Raw genomic sequence first — 24,472 nt, forward strand, 5'->3', positions numbered from 1 at the left:
TTTCTATGAATTGAAGACCCCCTATATTGTGGACACATAATCAGATCTTTTGAGGATGGAATCTGCATCTAAATATGAAGTTCATTTATTTGCATTCATGCCTTACCCACTCAGCTGGAAGGCAATTGTATACACTATTTTTACGAATTTTATGCATAAAGTAAAGTTTACGTCCATTGAAGCATCAGAGGCCAAGTGTGGAATGTCCCATTTGTGGTGTTAGGTGGTGCTCAAAAAATGCTGGGGTTTGGCTTTCAGCCAAGAGATGCTCAGCCTGAATTACCTCTGTGGTCACTGCTGTGTCTCACTCTTGCTTTCCCTGCACTCCTGCTGCCTGATCCCCTCTGTAAGCAATGCAATCTGTTTCTGCAGGGTGTCTCAAGTCTTGTTCCCTGAAGAAAAATCAGTCATCTGTCTGGGTTGAGCCCCAAGGTTAACCTAGAAGGAGTTGCCCACTCACAAGTTCCTCCTACTACAGCTTTGTGTTGGTTTCACAAATCTGAAAAAGCACAATAGGAAAACAGAGGCATTCTTTTTATTTCCGGTTTTACACAAATTGTCCAAAAGGACTCCTGAGTGCGTTAGAGGAGGAAGGAACAACATGTTATTTGGAATAAAAAAATTACTGTAACACACTGTGCGGTATTCTAGGATAATCGGTTTCATTAATAGGGAACAATTAAAACCAGCCATAAAAATGTATATTTAAACATGTTATGAGTACAAATTAAAATTCACTCTCTTTTCCCTAGAGTGCAATTTGATTAAAAAGTGAAAACAGAAGCAAACAACAAAAATTTGCCACCTTATAAATAACCTGGAACAGGTCATTCAGGCATAAGAATATTAAAAAAATAAAAGAAAGAAAGTGAAGACTGGAATGTGTCGTGATGCTTCAGCCAAACCAAAAGGTCGGACCCACTCTGGCTCATACAGCAGTGCGACCAGGTTTACGACAGTGCGACCGGGTTTACGACTGTGAAGTCACCGAACCTTTTTCCTTACGTTGGCTCCTCGGTGATGCATCCTCTTGAGCTCCACCCACGACTGCCACAGTAACAGGCCTGGGATGAGAACCCACACACCATTAAAGAACACCAGATAGACCCAAAAGTAGAGCCAGTGGCTGGTGTTGAGGTTGGGGCTCCCAAGCAGCCAGTCTGGGAAGAAGGTCATCCAGCCGCCGTACAGCTCACACACGCACAGGGCGATCTGCACGAAGTGCCTGCGAGGGAGAAAGACGCAACGCGTGAGAGGCAAGCGCGCCGCCCGAGCAGTCACGCATCCTCCGCAAAGGCCTCGCCACAGAAAACCTCTCTGAAGCTGGAACTGGGGTAGCAGAAGTCAAGGAAAGCAAGACTAGGGGCCGGCACTGCGGCATAGTGAGAAGAGCCCCCGCCCGCAGTGCCAGCATCCCATGTGGGTGCCGGTTCGCGTCTCAGCTGCTCCTGTTCCGATCCAGCTCTCTGCTATGGCCTGGAAAAGCAGTAGAAGATGGTCCAAGTGCTTGGGCCCCTGCACCCGCATGGGAGACCTGGAAGAAGCTCCTGGCTCCTGGCTTTGGATTGGCACAGCTACGGCTGTTGCGGCCAAATGGGGAGTGAACCATCTGATGGAAGACCTCTCTCTCTCCCTCTCTCTCTCTCTCTCTCTGCCTCTCCTCTCAGTGTGTAACTCTGACTTTGAAATAAATAAATAAATAAATCTTAAAAAAAAAAAAAGTAATAACCTCTCCCTCAAGAGTCTTGTGAAGATTAAATTAGTTCTACAGATAACGGGCTGGACACTGAGCCCAGCACGCCGTGAGCACCCGATGCTGCCAACGCTGCAGATGTGTGAAACCACCAGAACAGGGGCACACAGAGTGAGTCTGCAGCCACACTCGGCGGTAGGGGTGGAGGATGCTGCCACAACCTGCTCTGGAAGCATGCCTTACTGATCTCACATGTCTAACTCAGTGATATAAGACAGTTGATTTTGTACAACGAGATAACAGGTGTTTCCAGAGTGATCTGGGGACGATGGATGGAAACAATACTCTTCCTGGCTTCCAAAATACTGGCGGCCACTCAGTCAACACAGGTGACACTGCTCCTGCCTCTACAGTGACCAGGGCAGGAAGAGTCACATTCATATATGTGTACATATAAAATTAGAGGAGAGGGAGAGAAAGCAAGGGAGAGAGGGAGAAAGCGCTCCTATCTACTGGTTCATTCCCAAATGCCCACAATAGCTAGGGCTGCGCCAGGCTGGAGCCAGCCGCCAGGAACTCAACCCAGGTCTCACACATGGGTGGCAGTAATAAATAAATAATAAGGATGAATAACAATACTCAAGTTATCACCTCGGAGTTCCAGGGTCTGCAATCTGCAGGCAGCTGGGATTCGGAGCTGGAAACGAATATCGAACCCAGGCACTCTGACACAGGACATGGGGATCTTTTTTTTTTTTTTTTTTTTTTTTAACAGGCAGAGTTAGACAGTGAAAGAGAGAGAGAAAGGTCTTCCTTTTGTTGGTTCACCCCTCTAATGGTCACTGCGGCCGGCATGCCACACTGATCTGAAGCCAGGAGCCAGGTGCTTCCTCCTGGTCTCCCATGCAGGTGCAGGGCCCAAGGACTTGGGATATCCTCCACTTGCACTCCCAGGCCACAGGAGAGAGCTGGACTGGAAGAGGAGCAACCAGGACAGAACCAGCGCTCCAACCGGGACTAGAACCCGGGGTGCCCGCGCTCCAGGGGGAGGATTAGCCAAGTGAGCCACGCCGCCAGCCTAGACATGGGAATCTCAACTGGCAATTTTACTGCTAGGCCAAATGTTTACTTTGTATTTTTCTTTGGTTTTGAGTGGTCCAAAATTACCCTGGTGGGTGGGCCAGCATTGTGGAGTGGCACATTTGCTCTGCTTCCAATCCAGCTCCCTGACAATGTGCCTGGAAAAGCAGTGGAAGATGACCCAAGTGTTTGGTCCCCTGCCACCCATGTGGGAGACCTGGATGGCGTTCCTGGCTCCTGGCTTCAGCCTGGCCCAGCCCTAGGCATTGCAGCCGTCTGGGGAGTGAACCAGCAGAAGGAAGAGCTCCTGTCTCTACCCCTCTCTAACTCTGCCTTTCAAAACACAACAACAAACAAAACAGCATTATCCTGGATGACCCTTCTTTAATATCAAACAATTTTAATTTCTCCTCTACTTCGTATCTAACAAATGGGGCACAACCTACTCCACATGTCACTTAGGCACTGGGCCAGCTCCTGTTTCCCCTCTCTTCGGCAGGATAGAGGGTACTTACCGATAATACTTCTCCCGGACTATGGCATAGATGAGGAGCAATGCCAGACCCCCATCCAGGACAACCGTCAGAATTTCCAAAGACACAATGGTTGGGTCAAAATAAAGCCATCTCTTATCAGCTTTGCCATATTCTTTCCCTACAGACGAGATAAATGTGTTACTCAAGGGCAATCATTTTTAAGACAGTTAATGGAAGCGATCTTTTCTCCTTTAAGGAGGAGATAGAATAATCGCCACTCTCTCTCCATTTTTCATCACCTTGGTGGAAGGTGACAGAGCCCTGGTAGACACACATTTCCCACCTGACACAAGTAAGAAGCAGTATCGGTACTATGGAATGTTTGCAAACTCATTCACAGTTTCCAAAGTCTTTCACACATGTGCCCCAGCCCTGCCCTTTTCATTAGCAGAATTCTAAGTGAATTCAACACAGTCAGACTTGGCAAAGACAATCTAGAAACATCATCTTGATAACTATATCACAATTCCTCCAAATTTCAATAGGCAGTCTGTAAGTAAAGCTGTGATTTGGGGAAACTGTGATTAAGGAAATGTTTATTTAAAAACATGTTGATTAACAATTGAAGAGACAATCATTAAGACACCCACAGCCCATGTCCGAGCACCTCTTTGTTCAATTTGACTCCAGTCTCTTGCTAATGCAGGCCCTGGGCGGTAGAGATACCGGCTCAAGTGTTCCTGGCACTCATGTGGGAGACGGGGATTGAGTTCTAGGTTCCTGGCTCTGGCCCTGGCCCTGGCCCAGCCCCAGCTGCTGTGGGCATTTGGGGAGTGAGCCAGCAGATCGGACTGCACTCCTTAGAGCTTGCTCTGAGTCTCAAATAAATAAATCAACAAAAAGATGTAAAAGAGTAGGTGAAGAGACAGTGAGGAGAGAGAGGGAGATAAAGCCTGGAGTTTAGAATGAACCTAACATGGACCGAGGGGGGCATTTCCACCTGCCGCAGGGACAGAGGGCTCAGCAACGGCCACCACACAAAGCCTCACTGGTGCTGAATGGGGAGCAAGCATGCCCCACACATTCTTTCCAGACCCATGATCAGAATGGTTCTTCTAGGGACCGGCGCTGTGGCGTAGCGAGTAAAGCCACCGCCTGCAGTGCTGGCATCCCTTATGGACGTCGGTTCAAGACCCGACTGCTCTACTTCCGATCCAGCTCTCTGCTATGGCCTGGGAAAGCAGCAGAAGATGGCCCAAGTCCTTGGGCCCCTGCACCTGTGTGGGAGACCTGGAAGAATCTCCTGTCTCCTGGCTTTGGATTGGCCCAACTTTGGCTGTTGCGTCCAACTGGGAGTGAACCAGTGGATGGAAGACCTCTCTCTCCTCTCTCTCCTGCCTTTCCTCCTCTCTCTGTGTGACTCTTTCAAATAAATAAAATAAATCTTAAAAAAAAAAAAAAGAATGGTTCTTCTAGAAAGTTCCATACATCAGAAAGTTGTTTTTAGAGATGGACAGGTGGCCTTGTACTGCAAAAGCCATTCTTCCATCTTCTGTACATAATGATCTTTTTAGCTTATGAAAGTGATACACACTGGCCCTAAGATCTCACGCTGAAAGTGGAAGCTGGGGTGGGGGAGACCATCCTCAGGTGATTCTGAGGCAGTACTGGTCGGAAAGGAGCTCTGGTCAGAGCGGACAGAGTGTGGACAGCTCTGTCCTCCTAATGGCCACAGGAAGGAACCCTTAGACCGGCAACAAGAATTCACTGCTCAGTGAGGTGACGTCCAGGCTGCAGGCAGGCAAGGTTTAGAGAGAGGCCAGACGCACATGGCTGGCCACTTGGGGCCACCCTGCCTGTCCTTAGCTGTCTGCCGCACTCCCAAATCCCTGTACTAACTGCAAAACAGCGAAACACTGAGAGAAGTTTTCCCCACTTTTTTTTTTTTTTTTTAAGATTTATTTATTTTACTTGAAAGAGTTCGAGAGAGGCAGAGGCAGAGAGGGAGAGAGGTCTTCCATCTGGAGCTGTGCCGATCCGAAGCAGGAGCCAGGAGCTTCCTCTGGGTCTCCCACGCAGGTGCAGGGCTCAAGCACTTGGGCCATCTTCTACTGCTTTCCCGGGCCACAGCAGAGAGCTAGATTGGAAGTGGAGCAACTGGGACTTGAACTGATGCCCATATGGGATGCTGGCACTGCAGGCAGCGGCTTTACCTGCTACACCACAGAGCTGCACCCCTGCACACACACACACACACACACACATTTAATTAGACACACACCAGGTACCAGCCACAGCACTAGCACTTAAGTAAAATGCCAGAGTAGTGAGTGTTTAGACAGTTCTCAAAAATGCCATCATTCCTTCCTTCATTCATTAATTCAACAAATCCTTCTGCACCATACAGAAGGCTCTATGGCTCACACTCTGATGAGGTCAAATCCAGTAAGAGATGGCTGGAGAACATGGGGATATGGAGGAAGTTCCACTGGACTCCAACCAGGCAGATCAGGGAAGACTTCCTGGAGGAAGAGTTTTGGTTACTTCTACTTTACCCTGTTGGTGAGGGATGAATTCCAGCCTGGGGGTTACAGAGATGGTCAAATGCATACTTGACCCTGCACAGATGACATGCACAGCCAGGGGAGGAGGACCCTGTACCAGGCAGGGCCACACAGGGGTTGCACCTGGGGATGGAGGAACAACCAGGGGCCCTGGAGGCAAGCGTGGGAGTTAACAGCAAGAGAGGTGAGCCCTGTTCCTGCAAGAGGTGGGGGAACGGGCCTGTGTGATACCTCGGGCTACCAGCAAGCTGACACCCACTTCCCAGGGGTATGCAGGCACTACCGGGCCCCTGGGATCATCACAGGGGGCTGTGGCTCAGGGGCACTGTCCAATAAACAGAGTGGTCAGGGGGACTTGCACTTGGCGACTGGAGACCCCCCCCCCCCCCAGATTGTACCAGATGTCAAGGCACAAAGCAATAGTGAATCTCAGTTTCAGGCCTCACACTCAGGAGGTGATTGTGAAGTGGGTGAAGGATCAGGGCATCTGCAAAGGCCCGGGATGCCGACTCAGCGCTTCTGACACTGCAGACGGCTCAGCCAAGCTACAGGACGGCACGGCAGCAGGGGCGCCAGGATGGTGCTGGCCAGAGAGGCGGGATGGCCGGGAAAGGCGCCTGCTCTCGGAGTCCAGAGAGGCGGGATGGCTGGGAAAGGCACCTGCTCTCGGAGTCCAGAGAGGCGGGATGGCTGGGAAAGGCGCCTGCTCTCGGAGTCCCGGCAGCTCCTCCCCTCCACTGCTGAACCTTGGTCGTGTCTTCATTTGAACAGAGAGAGACAGAGAGAGACAGAGAGAGAGAGAGAGAGAGAATCTTCCACCCACAAGTTCACTCTCCAAATATCCCCAACAGCCAGGGTTGGGCCAGGCCAAAGCCAGGTGCCAGGAAGTCCAGGCAGGTCTCACGGGTGGGTGGCAAGAACCTTAGCACTTGGGCCATCACTCACAGCTTTCCCAGCTGCATCAGCAGGAAGCTGGATTAGAAGCGGAGCAGCCAGGACTCAGACTAACGCTCCCATCTGGGATGTGGGCATCAGGCAGTGGCTTAACCCGCTGCACCATGAGGCCTGCCCCGCACCACGAGGCCTGCCCCGCCCCACGTCTTTGCTTGCTGAACATCTAGACAAGCAGGGGCTGGGTGGGAGGCTTACAAAGCTGGGTGCTGTGACGGTGTCCCTGGGTTTTGTGCAGGTTGAGGTGGACAGGGAAACAATGCAAAACACGGGCCGGAGGAGCCCCTGCTGTGGAGAGTGCAGCCTGCGAGAGGATGAGGGTCTTCAGCTGGCTTCCAGCCGCCTTCCATCCCAGGGAAGCCAAGCGCAGGCCCTGCCCTGCCCTGCCCTGCCCTGCCCTGCCCTGCCCTGGGTCGTCGGGGTCTCCCAGGTGGTTTTGTGCACCCTGAGTCTGAGAAGCGCTACTAACATGGCGACAGTTACCAGACTGTTCCTGTCGTGAAAACACAGTCGGCCCTGCCTATCATGGGGCCCACGTCCAGGGGCTGTGCGTCTGCAGATGAAACCAACGGCAGACGGAGAACACCTGGCGGAAAAAACCCACACCTCTACTGAACAGACTCTTCCTCCTGGTCATTATCCCCTAAACACTGTGCACTACAGCCTAAGGAGTATCTAGACAGAATTTGCATTGCACGGGGTATCATAAATAATCCAGAGATGATTCCACACCTCCGGGAGGCTGTGTGTAGGGTCTATGCAACACTGATATTTTTCACATTTTTCACTGGAGCTTCCTGGATCTGGGCAGCCACAGGGACTAGAACAATCCTGGTGGACACCCAGGCATGAAAAGGTGGTGAGTGTGAAGACGACGATAAAGACCTGTCTGACCTTCACGTTTCGGAGCCAGATCCAGGTTCTCCACTTGCTCTGAAGCCAGCCAGGGTGGGAGCAGGGGCACGGGTGCTGACAGGGGAGCAGCGGGACACTCAACGTGGGGCGTGAAGTCTCGGGCTGGGCGCTCCCTCCCCAGCCACACAGATGCTACCCTGCACGCTGCCTGCCTGAGCGCCACCCAGGCCCAGGCACTGACACAGCTGGCCACGGCAGCTCCGACCTTCCGAGGGACCACTGTCTGGGGCTCAGGTATCAAAGAGGACCCATGTTTTGCTTTGAGAAGCTCTTGCTGGGGCCAACTAAACTGTCCAGAAGCTTCCCAGTGCCAGTGATGAACAGAGTCCCCACACTGATGGCAGCGAGGGCACAGGATTTCAGGGTCACAGGAGAAATGAGATAAACCACGCAGAGGTCTGGATGCAAACCCTGAAAGCAGTTATGCTGAGCAAGGCGCTTTTCCTATGGCAGCAGGGCACGCCGCTCCCGGCTCATTTAGCACGCAGTTGGCAGTCCACCCCGACTGAGTGTTGACTGACAGCACGGAGACAGGGAGAGACTAGTTAATAGCTCTGCAGGGCAGTAACAGCTCCGGAAATTACCAAAAAGACTGCAGACAGATGAGCACAATGCGAGAAGGTTGATGAAGAAAACACCCTCTACCCCTCCCCAGTTTAAATGCTTCATCTGCACTCAGTACAACCATTTTAAAAAACATTTTATTCATTCATTCATTCATTCATTCATTATTTGAAAGGCAGAGAGAGAGAGAGAGAGGAGGAGGAGGAAGGGAGGGAGAGAGACACAGAGAGATATTCTATCTGCTGCTTCAGTCTCCAAGAACCCTTAATAGCCAGAGCTGGGCCAGGCCAAAACCAGGAGCCATGAACTCCATCTGGGCCTCCCATGTCAGCAGCAGGAACCCAAGTTCTTGGGCCATCACCTGCTACCTCCCAGGCGCATTATCACAGAAAGGTGGATCGGAAGTGGAGGTGTGGGACTCAATCCCAGGCACCCTGAGTAGGGGTGTGGGGGTCCCAAGTGGCAGCTTAACTCCCTGTGCCACTAGGCCTGTCCCTATTTTTTTTTTTTTTTTACATTTTAAAAATATACCACTCTATTGAGATGTCATTTACACACCATGCAAACTCACCAGTTTGAAGGATGGGTTTCACTACATCCACAGGTCTGAATCAGCACAATCTAATTTTAGAACATTTCATTGCCCTCCCAACTTCAGAAGCCTGGACCCATCAGCAGCTGCTCCTCATTCCCCCCCCAACACTCCCACCCCAGCCCTAGGCAACCACTAATCTATTTACCTGTGTCTGCAGATTCACATAAATGCAACCCTCCAGTATGTGATACAGGCATTCTTCTTCTTCTTTTTTTTTTTTTTTTTGGTCAGGCATTCATTTAACTGACAGTCATACTTGCAATCAATCTCTTTCAACACTTCAAATGCAAACATTCTTCTTTACTTACATAAAGATGCAATCAAGCCATCAGAATCTGCAACATTTCCTACCAAAGAGAAGTAGACAAAAGGGCCTTCCTAGAGAGAAGAAGACATGCTCTGGGTTAGCATCACAACCACAGGATGGCACTGCAGACACGCAGACACTCCGCACGGCACGGCAGCACCCCAGGGCCTGCTCCCGGCAGGACCACCCCGCCCCACCCGCAGGGTGTGGTCCCCAGCCTGGCTACATGGACCTTGGAAATGGATATGCTCTAAGCCAGTGTACATAACCATCATATTTTCAATAATTGGCATCCTAAAATCAGAGATGTATTCTTTTTCTCCCTATTGTCGAAAGATACTTATCAGGCACCTAGCTGAGCCCAATACTGTGTGTTTTTAAATTACTCCTGACTGTACATATTTATGGGGTATATGTGATACATGGGTGGGGAACCCTTTTTCTGCCAAGGCCATCTGGATATTTACAACATCGTTTGTGGGCCTCACAATACTAGCAACTTAAAAATTAGCCTGCTGTCAACTCCGGAATTTAGAGTCCTTCCTGCGGTTGCCTTGGCGGGGACAAATGATTTTGCTGGCCCCATACAGCCTGCGGGCTGGCCATTCCCCACCCCTTCTGCGTACACAATGATCAATCAGGGCAGTCAGCATTTCTCCTCTCCTTAAACATGCAAAAGATGTTTTGCTTAATCTGTAATAATTCTACACATTTGAAAAATATTTATTTTAGGGGCCGGTGCTGCAGCGCAGTGGGTTAACGCCCTGGTCTGAAGTGCCGGCATCCCATATGGGTGCTGGTTCGAGACCCAGCTGCTCCACTTACCATCTGGCTCTCTGCTATGGGCTGGGAAAGCAGTAAAGATGGCCCAAGTCCTTGGTGCCCTGCATCCATGTGGGAGACCTGGAAGAAGCTCCTGGCTCCTGGCTTTGGATTGGCGCAACTCTGGCCAATGCGGCCAAATGGGGAGTGAACCATCAGATGGAAGACCTCTCTCTCTCTCTGCCTCTCCTCTCTCTGTGTAACTCTGACTTTCAAATAAAATAAATAAATCTTTTTTTTTTTTTTTTAAAGGTAGAGTGACAGGGAGAGAAGAGGAGGCTGAGATCTTCCATCTGGTAGTATTCCCATTTGTGAGGTACAATGTGGTAATTCTTTTCTTGTTTGTTCATTTAATTTGTCATGCAGGAAAAGACAGAGACAAATAGACAGACATATATATAGAAAGAGCTCTCATCCACTATTCCCTCCTCAAATACCCACAACAGCCAGAGCTGGGCCAGGAAGAAGCCAGCAGCCAGAAACTCAGAAACTCAATCTGGGCCTCCTACATTGGTGGCAAGGGCTCAAGCTGAGACACCACCTGCTGCCTCCCAGGGGATACATGAGCAGGCAGCTGGAACAGGCAGTGGAGCTGGAACCCGGACCTGGATATGGGATGCAGGCACCTTGAGCACCAAGCCTAATGCCCACCCGCCTCTCCAGCTCTGGATCGCTGTTACCCTTCCGGCAGCACACTGCTCCCTTCACCAGGCTGCCTCTTGGTGCCCTCCCAAACTCAAAGTCTTCCTACTCTCATGCTTCTAAAGTTCCTGTTTTCATAGGAGGGCTGCTTAAGACTTAGTCATGCAGGTGCAGACAGAACACAGTGGAAAACTGCAAGGCACGCAACCTGGGCATGCGCACAGGGAAAACCCAACCTACAGACTCAAAAACACCAGCATGACTGGAGTCTGAAGGCAGGAGCCCCCTGAGAAGCCAGGGCTCCGCTGCCCAGGAGACCCGGTGCTGGAGCCCATCCTACTAAACCTGGCTCCGAAGGGGCTGCATCGAGCCCCTCCAATCAGAACCTGCCTCGCCGGCGTCCCACCTGCAAGCGTTTCCTGCCTAACACACACAACTTGCCCAGACACCTGACCCCACCTCCTGCCTCCCTTCCTGGTCAGCCACACAAAGCTTTCCTATCCCCAAAGGGCGATGTCCAAGATTGATCGTTGAGGACTGGGCAGAGAACCGCCTCATTCACTAAATCTTTGCTATATGTTCCTTAAATGTGTACCTGCAGGAAACTGAAAATCTCAGCGCACTCCCTCATCAGTGCTGTGCAGTGCGCAGACTTCTAGGGAACCAGGAGAGATGAGAGCCCCTCGGGCCCCCTCCCTCTCCTGTCCAGGTGCGGCTCTCAGCCTCTGTCCACTTAGCCCGTGGTTGAGATGGATCACACTTGCACGCTTGTTCTGTAAACACATCCGTCTTCCCCATTCTGTCTCTAAGTGGATTCTAAAGCTGACACACCAATCAACAGCACTGGCAACACTGATTATGGAAACACAGCTCACTGCCCAGGGCCACAATTCCCTTCTCTACGGAGCCAGTATTTCAACTCCTAACACTTAAGGGAGAAGGTTTCAAATAGAATATTATTTCTTCCATGAATTTCTCAAAACCAAGCTGTATTTTAGTTTGTTTCATATTTGAGCCATTTTTTTTATCAGAATTTTTGTTTATCCTAGAGTTTACAAGTGTCTATTTTTTCCTGACAGAAGAGATCTGACTCACGAATATCTCTTAGTTTCTTTCCATTTTCTCTCTAAACAGAGTTTCAAGGGCCAGTGCTGTAACACATTGGGTAAAGCCGCTGCCTGAGATGTCAGCATCCCGTAGCAGCTCCGATTCATGTCTTTGCTGCTCCACTTCTGATCTAGCACCCCGCTAATGGCCGGGGAAAGCAGTGGAAGGTGGCCTAGGTGTTTGGGCCCCTGCTACCCAAGGGGGAGACCTGGATGAAGCTCCTGGCTCCTGGCTTTGGCTTAGCCTAATCTTGGTTGGCCATTGGGGAGTGAACCAGTGGATGGAAAATCTTTCTCTTTTTTCAAATAAATAAATAAATCTTAAAAAAAAAGTTTTCAAGCTGGATTTTTAAAAATTTTCGCTAGCGCCGCGGCTCAATAGCTAATCCTCTGCCTGTGGCACCGGCACCCTGGGTTCTAGTCCCAGTCGGGGCACCGGATTCTGTCCTGGTTGCTCCTCTTCCAGTCCAGCTCTCTGCTGTGGCCTGGGAGTGCAGTGGAGGAAGGCCCAGGTCCTTTGGCCCTGCACCCGCATGGGAAACCAGGAGAAGCACCTGGCTCCAGGCTTCGAATCAACGTGTTGCGCCGGCTGCAGTGGCCATTGCGGGGTGAACCAAAGGAAAAGGAAGACCTTTCTCTCTGTCTCTCTCTCACTGTCCATTCTGCCTGTCAAAAAAATTTTTTTTCTTGACATTCTTGGAAAATGTGGTTTATCTAAGCATATATAAAAATTATATCCCGAGGTTGGTGTTGTGGCGTAATGAGTTAAGTCACGCCTGCAATGCCAGCATCGCATAAGGGTCTTTAGGTCCCTATACCCACCTGGAAGACCTGGATGAAGCTCCTGGCTCCTGGCTTTGGACTGGCCCAGCCCCAACCATTGCGGCTATTTGGGGAGTGAACCAGCGGATGGAAGACCTCTCTTATCTCTCCCTTTCTCTCTGTAACTCTGCCTTTCAAATAAACAAAATAAAAAATATTTTAAAAACATTATATCCTTTAAGAGTTTTTAAAAAATTATGAGACAGATAGCTATGTTTTTACACAAATAGGAACTCCCAGTCCACTTACTGTGCAACACTTTAGTCTCACCAGCCAATTTTTTATTTTTAGCATATCCATAGTGGAAAATCTATACCACTTCCTTGGCTTGGCCTGGGAACTTTCTGGACAAAGCGCATCCACTGGGTTGCCAGTTAAGGCAATGGGACAAGGTTGAGTCTGATCCTTCCGAGGCCTCAGGACATCTGCGTGTAGAAGAAAGAGTCCCTAAGATTAGATGGTAGATCTCATCCTAAAACTAGATCCAACTTCCGCTAGCAACCTCTCCAACATGACCAAATAGCAAAACATGTGTTGTGACATGGGGCTGAGGACTTTCCCTCAGAAGCAACTCCAAGGGTAAGAACAAGATGGGGACCTGGAAACTGGGGACACGCAGGGACCTACACGTCTGTTACAAAGTCGTCTCCTATCTCCACCTGCTGAAGCTATGCTTAGTTCTCAAATCCCAGATCTCATCTATCCCCCCTCCTTCTTTAAGATTTATTTTATGTGAAAGGGAGAGTGACAGAAAGGGAGGGAGAAGAGGGATGAAGGGGATAAGAGAGGTAGAGGGACACAGATTTTCCATCCACTGGTTCACTCCCCAGAGGGCTGTAATGGCTGGGACTGGACTAGGCCGAGGCCAGGAGCCAGGAACTCCACCCAGGTCTCCCACGTGGGTGGCAGGGGCCAAAGTCTTTGGACCATCTTCTGCTGCTTTCCCAGGTGCATCAGCAGAGGATTGGATGGGACCAGTGCTCAGATACGGGATGCCAACATCGCTAAGCTGCTATGCTACAACACCAGCCTCCAAATCCCCCTTCTTCCAAGGAAACTTCCCAGAGCTGGTAGTGAGGAACAATTTCTCACTCTCATGTAACTCCCACATTGTAAAGCTGTGTTTCTGCAATCACCGGTTGTCTGCTAGTGATGGTTTTCCAGCTCCCACTGGGGCGTGCGTCTCTGGGACCTGGAATATTGTCATTTCTACCTTGGGATCCTCTGGACCCCAGGTGACAGCTCATGTTCTGAGTCTGTTGACCCTGAACTGACAACTGAACATAATGCATTGGTTTAAAAGACGGCTGCCCTGATGAAGTATTTAGAATGCACTATGAGTTTATTACATTAATGTCCTAAATGTAAAGGCAGAGTGTGTGTGTGTGTGTGTGCGCGCGCGCGCAGTGTAATGACTATATCTATGCCTTCAAACGCTGACAGATCAGATGACATCGCCTCCAAAAAGAATGATTTCACTTCCTCCTCCCTGCCCCCAACAGCCCATTCCCACAGGCACAGTCTGTCTTTTCTGTTTTCCAAAATGGCTGATGACTACATGTTTACTAAAAGATTAAGAGATAAAAACAGGAAACAAGAGGGGCATGTAAAATAAGAGAGTTAAGGGAAAAAAAAATCTCAGATCATCCAATTAGAAAATGGATAAGTGAAATGACAAGACATTTCATCAAACAGGATATACAGATGGCAAATAAACACACAAAAATATGCTCGATGCCATTAACCACCAGGGAAATGCAAACTGAAACCACAGTGAGATACTACCACGGGACTATCAAAGTAGATAAAATAAAAAGTACTGGCAACACCAAATGCTGGCGAGGATTTGGAGAAACTGGACCACTCACGCTGCTGGTGGTCAAAGTGGCACGGCCACCCTGGAAACTAAAATTCAGCAGTTTCTTCTAAAGCTAACTCTGCAGGGACCATATGATCCAGAAACCGGTCACTGGAGTGCTTATATTTTGCAAACATCAAAACTCAGGTTCACATGAAAACATGTCCACAAATGACCATGGCAACTTGACTGGTCACAGCCAAACACTGGAATGTCCTTTGTGGAAACAAAAGTAAAGATGGCTGCACTTCGGCCAAGAGGGTTACAGCTGCTCTGAGCCTCAGAGGTCACATCTGACAGGGACTGCACCTGCCTCACAGATACAACTCCCTCAATCTGTAATGTCCGGATTGTAAATTAGACAGACTGCAAGTCCTAACCATGGGACTTCTGATGACCAGCTGCTCACCGACACCCCGTCCCACCCCACCCCCAGCAACCGGTCCTGTATGGCAGAGCGCACACACCAACCCGAACTCACTCAGAACAGCCCATGTCACTGAAAGGGCCAATCAAAAATGCCTCAGAACAAGATGCTTCATTTCACCCCACTGTCCCCTTTTTTTTTGACAGGCAGAGTTAGTAAGAGAGAGAGACAGAGAGAAAGGTCTTCCTTTTTCCGTTGGTTCACCCCTCAATGGCCGCTACGGCTGGTGCACTGCGGCCGGCGCACCGCACTGCTCCAAAGCCAGGAGCCAGGTGCTTCTCCTGGTCTCCATGCGGGTGCAGGACTCAAGCACTTGGGCCATGCTCCACTGTCCTCCCGGGCCACAGCAGAGAGCTGGACTGGAAGAGGGGCAACCGGGACAGAATCTGGCACCCCCACTGGGACTAGAACCCTGTGTGCCGGCGCCGCAGGTGGAAGATTAGCCAAGTGAGCCAGCAGCGCCAGCCCCCCTTTCTTCTTGAAAAACAAAAACCGGGCCGGCGCTGCGGCTCACTAGGCTAATCCTCCGCCTTGCGGCACTGGCACACCGGGTTCTAGTCCCGGTCGGGGTGCCGGATTCTGTCCCGGTTGCCCCTCTTCCAGGCCAGCTCTCTGCTGTGGCCAAGGAGTGCAGTGGAGGATGGCCCAAGTCCTTGGGCCCTGCACCCCATGGGAGACCAGGATAAGTACCTGGCTCCTGCCATTGGATCAGCGTGGTGCACCAGCCACAGTGCGCCGGCCGCGGCGGCCATTGGAGGGTGAACCAACGGCAAAAGGAAGACCTTTCTGTCTCTCTCTCTCTCTCTCACTGTCCACTCTGCCTGTCAAAAAAATAAATAAATAAATAAAATAAAATAAAAACAAGTCCTTCTTCCCTTCAACAGAACACTTGTTTGGTTTCTAACTGAATCTGTGTATCTTGAGTGGCAAATTTATTTTGTATCTGAATAGAAACTGTTTTTTAATTCAATTTTGTTTATACTTTTTTTTTAAGGCAGAGTTAGAGAGAGGGAGAGAAAAGAGATCTTCAATCTACTGGTTCACTCCCCCAAATGGCCGCCATGGGCCAAGCTGAGCCCAGGCTGTAGCCAGGAGCTTCTCCAGGTCTCCCACATGGGTGCAGAGGCCCAAGCACTTGGCCATCTTCCACTGACTTCCCAGGTGCATTAGCAGGGAGCTGGATTGAAAGTGGAGCAGACGGGACTCGAACTGGTATGTGGGCAACACATGTGGAGGCTGCAGCGCCATCCCCTTGGTTTACACCTTCAATGGGTGAATGAATGATTAAAAAACAAGCCTATGTATACCCTGGACTACTCAGCCATGACAAAGAACCAGCTATGGATACACTGGACAACTCAGATGCATCTCCATGGAACTGAGCTGGGAGACAAAGCTAACCCCCAAGGAGACCGTGATACATATTGGCTTGAAATGATACATTTTAGAAACGAAGGACATATGCCAGGGTCAGTAGCAAGGAGTGTGTGTTGGGGGAGCCTGAGTGTAGTTAACAGAAGGAGAAGCACCAGGGATCCTTGTGGTACTTGAATGGTGTGGTATCCTTTTACAAACCTAAACAAAAGCTCACAGAAGGCACTTCTGCATTTGTGCAGGTGCACGTAGGTGTACACACAGGTAAAACCGGAAAGCCTGAATCCAGAGATCAGTGGCGGTCTCAGTGTCCACATTCCAGCTGTGCCTACTGCAGTGCTGTATAGTGCTCCTGAAACCACCTACAATAAAGACATCTGCTCCTCGACCCCGGAATCGTTGTCTTTGCTGTCTGTTGAAGGTCCCTGATACAACCAGATAGCCGCGGCTGCAGCCAGCTCTGTAACCCGAGCTGCACAGATAGATCAGTGGAACCCGGGAGTTCCCTGGGGTTCATGTTGGAGGTCCAGAGGCCATCCTAGAACATGCGCACTACGCAGAGGGGCAGGATCTGTTAACCGCGTGCTCTTGGGGATCTTTTCTGCCCCTTCCCTCCACACCCTCTTGTTCTGTCTCCTAGTTGCCTTCAAGGCACGCCAACTAACTGCAGTAAACTCCCAAACCCGCCCTCAATGGGGACGCTGATTCTGGTTTTGATGTTATTTGCCCCTTGTGATCAGAGTAAACATTTCCTTTTCAGCAGAGGAACTCTGCTTTTATTACAACAGCGGTGTGTGCGTGAGTGGGCCAGCCGTCGGGGAACCTGGGCAAAGCCTACGGGAAACTATTACTTCTGGGGCCAGCACCGTGGCTCACTAGGCTAATCCTCCACCTGTGGCGCCGGATTCTGTCCCGGTTGCCCCTCTTCCAGTCCAGCTCTCTGCTGTGGCCCGGGAAGGCAGTGGAGGATGGCCCATGTGCTTGGGTGCCTGCACCCGCATGGGAGACCAGGAGGAACTACCTGGCTTCTGGCTTTGGATCGGCGCAACTCCAAATGTAGCGGCCATTTGGGGGGTGAACCAATGGAAGGAAGACCTTTCTCTCTCTCTCTCTCAAAAAAAAAAAAAAAAAAGAAAAAAGAAACTGTATTACTTCTGACAACTGCATGCAAGCTTATTATTATCTCAAAACACAAAATTAAAAAACCAAAAACCAGGTAGAGAAAGACATGGGCGAAAGAACGAAAGAATAACATTACTAATTAAATGACACTTTCTTTTTTTAATAGCAATTTCCAGGACTTTTCTTCTTTGTTTAGAGTAGGCAGGCCTCTGGCCTCGGAAAGCTCATTATCTAGGTGGACAATTTCACAAAGGTTGGAGGAGGATGAGCGAGTTGGGGCAGTGAGGGGAGGCTTCCGAGGGAGGCAGGCGGTGAGCTGGGCCTCGGTGGGCAGTGGAGAGGGAGGACGGGCAGGGAGGCAGGGCGGTGGGAGACCTGGCAGTCGGGGCTCCGCGCTGCCCAGCACTGGCCGGGACTCAACAGCATTAAGCATCATGCAACCACCACCACGTCTACCTCGGGAAGCGCCCATCCTGCCAAACCAAAATCCTGTACCCACTAAACAGTAATTCCCCACCCCTCACCCGGCCCCTGGCAACCACTGTTTCACTTTCTCTGAATTTCACTACTCTAGTACCCCCCATAGCTGGAAGTCACACAGTGTCTTTCTGCCTCTAGCTTGTTTCACTTAGCACGGCGTCCTCAATGTCCACCCAAATGGGAACGTGTGTCAGAGCATCTCTCCTTTTTAAAGGCTAATATTCCACTGCATGCATATAAAGGTATCCCTCTACATGCGTGGGCAGCTGGTCCCAGGATCCTCCCATGGACCCTCAAGTCTGCACAAAGCATTTGCATATAATCTATGCATATCGTCTCCTGTATTTTAATCATTTCTAGATTACTTATCATACTTAATACAATCTAAATTTTATGTAAATAGTTGCTGAGCTATATTTTTGTTTGAATGTTTTATTTATTTGAAATGCAGAGTTAGAGAGAGGGAGGGACGTATACAGAGGTATCTTCCATCCCCTGACTCACTCTCCAAAAGACTGCAACTGCTGGAGCTGGCCAGGCTGACGCCAGAAGCTTCATCTAGGTCTCCCACTTGGGTACCAAGGGCCCAAACATTTGGGTCACCTTCCACTGCTTTTCCCAGGCCATTAGCGGGGAGCTAGATTAGAAGTGGAGCAGCCGGGACATGAATCAGCGCCCATATGAGATGCTGGAGTCGTATGCAGTGGCTTTACCCACTATGCCACAACACCAACCCCAGCTAAGCTCTATTTAACAAACAAAAAAAGTCGGTACATGTTCAACAGATACAGGTTTTTTTATATATATACTTTCAACCCACGGTTGGCTGAATCCTCGGATTTGTAATTCACAGATATTTCATATTCACAGATGACAACTGTATCACATTTTGTTTATTCTTCTGTCAATGGACATTTTGGTTGTCCCCATCTTTTTTGTGACTAACACTGCCATGAATACTGGTGTGCAAGTATCTCAGGTTTCAATTTTTTTGTGTGTCCATGCAAAAGTAGGATTTCTGGCTCACAGGGTAATTCTATGATCAGTGTTCTGAAGACCAGCCATACGGTCTTTCACAGCAGCTGTCATCATTCTGCATTCCCACCAGCAATGCACCAGGGTTCCAATTTCCATATCCTCGTTCAGCACTTACTATTTTCCTTTGTTGTTGCTGTTTTTTATAATCGTCATCTTAGTGGTTGTGAATTGGATCTCATTATGGTTGTCATTTGCATTTCTCTAATGACTAGTGATGTTGAGCCTCTTTCATGTACTTATTAACCATCTGTTTATCTTTTTTTTTTTTGGAGAAACATCTATTCAAATCTTCTGCTCATCTTTGAAGTTCTTGGTTATTTATTTTTTAGATTTACTTATTTATTTGAAAGGCAGTTTTAGACAGAGAGAGAGAGATATCTTTAGTTTGTTGGTTCACGCCCCAAATGGCTGCAACAGCCAGAGCTGGACCAAGCTGAAGCCAGGAGACTGGAGCTCCATCTGGGTCTCCCACATGGGTGCAGGGGCCCAAAGACTTGGGCTGTCGCAGACACGGGGCAGGTCTGCTGGGGCAGTGCACACCAGCATCGCTGAGCAGCAGGCCATGGTTCTCTTGGGTGCTGCTGTGGCTCCTCCCCTTTCTAAATGGGAAAATGGATTTGGGTAGTTTTTCTTCCGTCTCCTCACAGGGCCTGATAATAAAGCTCTGCTTCTCAGAAGACCCTCAGGCTGGTCACTGTTTCTCTTCTGGTCACAGCAAGCAGGTGGGCCTGTTGCTTGACAACAAAACCAGGGTTCTAGGTGCCATCTCCAGGGCATTCTGGGATTCTGAGTCTGGCCTGTTCTACCTTAAAGGAACTCACCAGGAGAAATGTCAATCTACAGCCGACACAGGCCTACTACTACATGCCACACTGTCCACAGCTCCCAGGCAGTATCGGCTCAATGCAGGGCTCAACCAAGGCCGTGCAGGGTGCAGAGGCCCAGTCAGAATGAGGCCAACTACCAGCCTCCTGCAGCTGCTTTGGGCGCTTCTGAACCAAGTGTATTCCAACCACACAGAGACCTGGGCTCCAGACCACAGGAAATCCTGATCTGTTTGATCAGGAGAACTGGAGAGGATGGAGACAAACATAGCGTCCTCCATCAGCTCATTCTTCTAGTAAACGAACTGCAGAGTGCTTTTCTCTCTTGAAATTACTCTGGCTGTGGAGCATAATGCTTATATTAACTTGCAGAATCAACAGGGGAGTTACCAGTGCTACACGTCTTTAACCAATAATGCATGATGGTCAAGATGCAGCCATCAGGCCGGCGCCGCGGCTCACTAGGCTAATCCTCCGCCTAGCGGCGCCGGCACACCGGGTTCTAGTCCCGGTCGGGGCGCCGGATTCTGTCCCGGTTGCCCCTCTTCCAGGCCAGCTCTCTGCTGTGGCCAGGGAGTGCAGTGGAGGATGGCCCAGGTGCTTGGGCCCTGCACCCCATGGGAGACCAGGAAAAGCACCTGGCTCCTGGCTCCTGCCATCGGATCAGCGCGGTGCGCCGGCCGCAGCGCGCCGGCCGCGGCGGCCATTGGAGGGTGAACCAACGGCAAAGGAAGACCTTTCTCTCTGTCTCTCTCTCTCACTGTCCACTCTGCCTGTCAAAAAAAAATAAAAAATAAATTAAAAAAAAAAAAAGATGCAGCCATCTGTGACTAAAATTCAAGTCTGAGCTCAACAAGCACCCTGAGGTGCCAAGGATCAGATGAGTGGGGCTTGGTAGGCAGCAGAGGGTGGTAAGTAGGATGCTGCCATCACCGCAGAGCTTGAAGCGAGTTAGGCTCCAGGTGTGGTGCTGGAGAGCAAAACAGCTCCCCTCGAGGTCATATCCCTGGAGTCAACCAACCTCAGACTGAAAATACCATTAGGCCTACGAAGGTTGTGTCTGTGCTCAGCACATTCAGACTCTTCCCCCTTCTTATCAACAATAACAGCACGACAATTTACATAGCACTTACATTGTATTAGGTGCTACAAGGAAATCCAAGATGATTGAAAGTGCACAGAAGGACAGGAGGCTCTGTGCGAACATTTTGCCACTTTACATTGACTTGGGCATCATGGAGTTTGGTGTCAGCAGGGGCTGCCGGAACCAAGCCCCTGCGGATTCAGAGGGATGACTGCAACAGACAGTGTTTTTTACAGTCATGGCCACTTTCACCTCTCTGGCACTTCGCTACCAAACAACCTGGTGTTTCAGTTGTCAGCACTGCTCTCTCTACCACCCGGTGATGTGAGCCTCAGTAAACCAGAGGGCAAACCTGCCCATCTTCTGTAGCCTCGCCCGCCAGGGAGAACATACTGGAATAGCAACGGTACCCAGCTTCCAGGGGCTGAGTGCCTGGCCCTAGACAGACAGACACACACACACACACACACACACACACACTCTCTCTCTCTCTCTTTCTGCTATAAACCAGGGCTGGAGGATTTCAACCTGCTGGGAGGTGGCGACACCCTTCAATTGTCAAAGCATTTCCTGATGGGAGCCAACGGGAATTTTCATGTTGGAATCTGGCAGCTGAATACTGAGGGTGCAGATGCACAATTGCACACAAGGGGTGAACAGGAAGGAGAGCCAACGGTCATGACTGACAAAGAAAGAGCTCTCCTGAGTCATACTCCCTCTCCAGATTACATGTGCCCTTTCGGTAAATGACTGGGCACCAAAATACCAGCCCTGGCATCCTCCTGGGTCTGGGATTGTCATCCCCAGACAACAGACCATTTCTCCTCCCCTGGCCCAGATCTGTGGTCCCCACAACGCCCAGCACATTGGCATTCCAGCATGCTTTTCGTTACTCTCCTGCTATTCCTTCCAGTGTTAACTTTATCTCACTGTACAAAAAGGTACAACACTGGGGCTGGGGCTGTGGCATACCAGGTTAAGCTTCCGCTTGTGGTGCCAGCATCCCGTACGGGTGCCAGTTCAAGTCCTGGCTGTTCCACTTCCAATCCAGCTCCCTGATGATGCCCTGGAAAACAGTGGAAGATGGTCCAAGTGCTTGGGCCCCTGCAACCGTGTGGAAGACCTGGAAGAAGCTCCTGGCTTCAGATCAGCTCAGCTCTGGCTGTTGTGGCCATTTGGGGAGTGAACCAGCAGATGGAAGACCTCTCTCTCTCTCTGTAACTCTTCCTCTTAAATAAATAAATATATATTTTTTTTAAAAAGTCAGAAAAAGAAAAGGTACAAAGTTAGGGATAAAAGCTCCTGACTCCCAACTTCACTCCCTAGAAACAATCATCATTCCGTTCCGTGGGAGACTAAGGAACTTCACGTCTGTGCTATTAGGTAGTTAGAGTTAAAACACTTCCTCTCTGCTGTTAGTCTTTCTACTGTTAACCCAGAGGGTGATGAAGAAAATTCCCTAATATTTATTTAGTTAAAAAATGTTGAAGTTGCATACCAGGAAATTTGATTTTAAAAATACAGGAATGTTCCTTTTGGATGCTCTAAGACATGACTGGACTAAACCCATATAATTGAGGCGCTAACAAAATCAGCTTAATAATGAAAATATCACGGTAAATTAACAAAAGCCAGTCTCATGTCCACTCTGGACACCCTGATATGGGTCACGGATGTCTTAACACCGGGTCTCAACTGCTTGGCTGAATACCCACGCCAAGATGTGATTTCAACAACATACTTGATATACTGCAAGAAACCTACAAGTCAGAACTCAGATCAAAGAAATGTTCAAGCGTTCCAGATACTGCTATTCATAAGTAAATGACTGATTTATAAAGCACGATCCATTTACTCATGGCAATCCCAAAAACGTCGCAGAAAAAAGGCTTTACATATAAATAAAGAAGAACAGGAGTTGAGGCTGAGTTTGTATCTGAGTGTGTTTGTGAGGTGTTTAGGTGTGTTTGAATGAAGACTCAGAGAAAACACGGCAACGTGCGTGACTGAGAGAAGGAAGCGGGGCAGGTCGTGCGTCCTGTGAATGCTGATTACCATTTTCAGCTCTGACTCACAATCTCAGCCTAATGAGGCCAGACTTTTCCACGTCATAGCAACAGCACACGTCATTGCTTCCGGAAAGATCCGCGGCAGCAGCCTCCCACGGCCGTGGATGACGAGGCCTCAGAGACTTCAGAAATGTACACTGCCAGCCGCTGGTCCGTTCAGGAGATGACGACTGTCATGTGGCGGAACTTGTCCCAACAGATGGATGTCAGTAACTGTCACTGTGGACCGTGCTGGCTCCTTCAGAACTGCAGTCTGTCATTCCCACGACGTGGCGGCTCAGAGACGGGTTTAGTAGTCGAAAACATCTCTCTCAGGGGCTGGCACTGTGACACACACGGTTAAGCTACCGCCTGCAATGCTGGCATCCCATAGGTGCTGGTTCGTGTCCCAGCTGCTCCACTCCAGGTCCAGCTCCCTGGGAAAAGCAGCAGGAGATGGCCCAAGTGCTTGAGCCTCTGCCACCCACTTGGGAGACTGGAAGAAGCTCCTGGCTTCAGCCTGGCCCAGCTCTGGTCATTGTGGCCATCTGGGGAGTGAACCAGTGGACGGAAGGCCTCTCTCTCTGTAACTCTGGCTTTCAAATAAACAAATAAATCTTTAAAAAAAAAAAAAGAAAGAAAGAAAAGAAAAACATCTCTCTCCTCTTAAGAATACATTCTTTGGGGGGCAGGTGTTCAGCATAGAGGTTAAACCACCAGTCAGGACACCCACATTGCAGTCCATAGGTTTAATTCCCAGTCCCAGCTCCTGATTCCAGCTTCCCATAATGTGATCTCTTGGAGGCCACAGGGATAAATAACGTAGGTAACGGGAGTCCTGCTACCCACTGGTTGAGTTCTCGGCTCCGGACTTCAACCTGGCCTAGCCCCACCATTGTGGGCATTTGGGGGAGTGAACCAGTGAATGGCAGGTCTTTCTCTCTCTTAAGAAAAAAAAAAGGAAAGAAAAGAAAAGAAAGAGAAAACAAAACAGAACAGGGCCAGTGTTGCGGGCCAAGTGAATGCATGAGATGCCGGCATCCCATACTGGAGCAGCAGTTCGAGTCCTGGCAGCTCCCCTTCTGATCCAGCTCCCTCTTAGTATAACTGGGAAGGCAGCAGAAGATGGTCCAAGTAACTGGACCCCTGCCACCCATGCAGGAGACCTGGATGGAGTTCACGCTTCCTAGCTTTGACCTGGCCCAGCCCCAGCCATTACAGCCATTTCAGGGAGTGAATCAGTGGATCAAAGTTCTCTCTCTCTCTCTCTCTCTCTCTGCATTTTCAACAAATCTTTGCTTTGTTTTCAGAAAGCATACCCCTTCTGCTGAGAGAGTTGTTGCTTTTCAGATCAAAGATTAGAAGGCAAAGTTCCAAGGATCATTTTAACTGGACGTGTGCATTATCACTTTAATAAACAAGGACATAATGAAAATGGAAAACTCATCCAGGGCAGGCATTCGGCCCAGAGGTTAAGTTCCCAGTTAGGACACTGCAGCCCATGTTGGAGTGCCTGGGGTTGAGTCCCTGCTCTGCCCTTGAGCACAGCGTCCTGTTGAGGAGCATCCCGGGGGGCAGCAGTGTTGGCTCAAGTACTTGGGCCCCTACCACCCACAGGGGAGACGCAGGAGTCCCAGATCCTGGCTTCAGTCTGGCCCAGCCCTGGGTAAAAAACAGCAT

At 49.8% G+C, this 24,472-nt stretch overlaps 1 protein-coding gene across 2 annotated transcripts in view; it reads right to left on the reverse strand.

The window, feature by feature from the left end:
• Positions 1-518: 518 nt before the first annotated feature.
• EBPL (EBP like) overlaps positions 519-24,472 on the reverse strand; it is a 38,576-nt gene continuing 14,622 nt past the window's right edge. Inside the window, exons 2-4 of one of the 2 annotated variants that reach the window (XM_008273855.4) lie at positions 9,147-9,216; positions 3,289-3,427; positions 519-1,225 (exon numbers count right to left, since the gene is read on the reverse strand). In XM_008273855.4, coding sequence (XP_008272077.1) covers positions 985-1,225; positions 3,289-3,427; positions 9,147-9,216 — 450 coding nt within the window. In that variant the 3' untranslated portion in view covers positions 519-984. Of the gene's footprint in view, positions 1,226-3,288; positions 3,428-9,146; positions 9,217-12,786; positions 12,963-24,472 lie in introns of both variants that reach the window. The other variant, XM_089304190.1, reaches the window with a different exon arrangement.

This window comes from Oryctolagus cuniculus, chromosome 9 (genome assembly GCF_051225735.1).
Source record: "Oryctolagus cuniculus isolate XC-2025 breed Fujian yellow rabbit chromosome 9, ASM5122573v1, whole genome shotgun sequence".
Classification (NCBI taxonomy): Eukaryota; Metazoa; Chordata; class Mammalia; order Lagomorpha; family Leporidae; genus Oryctolagus; species Oryctolagus cuniculus.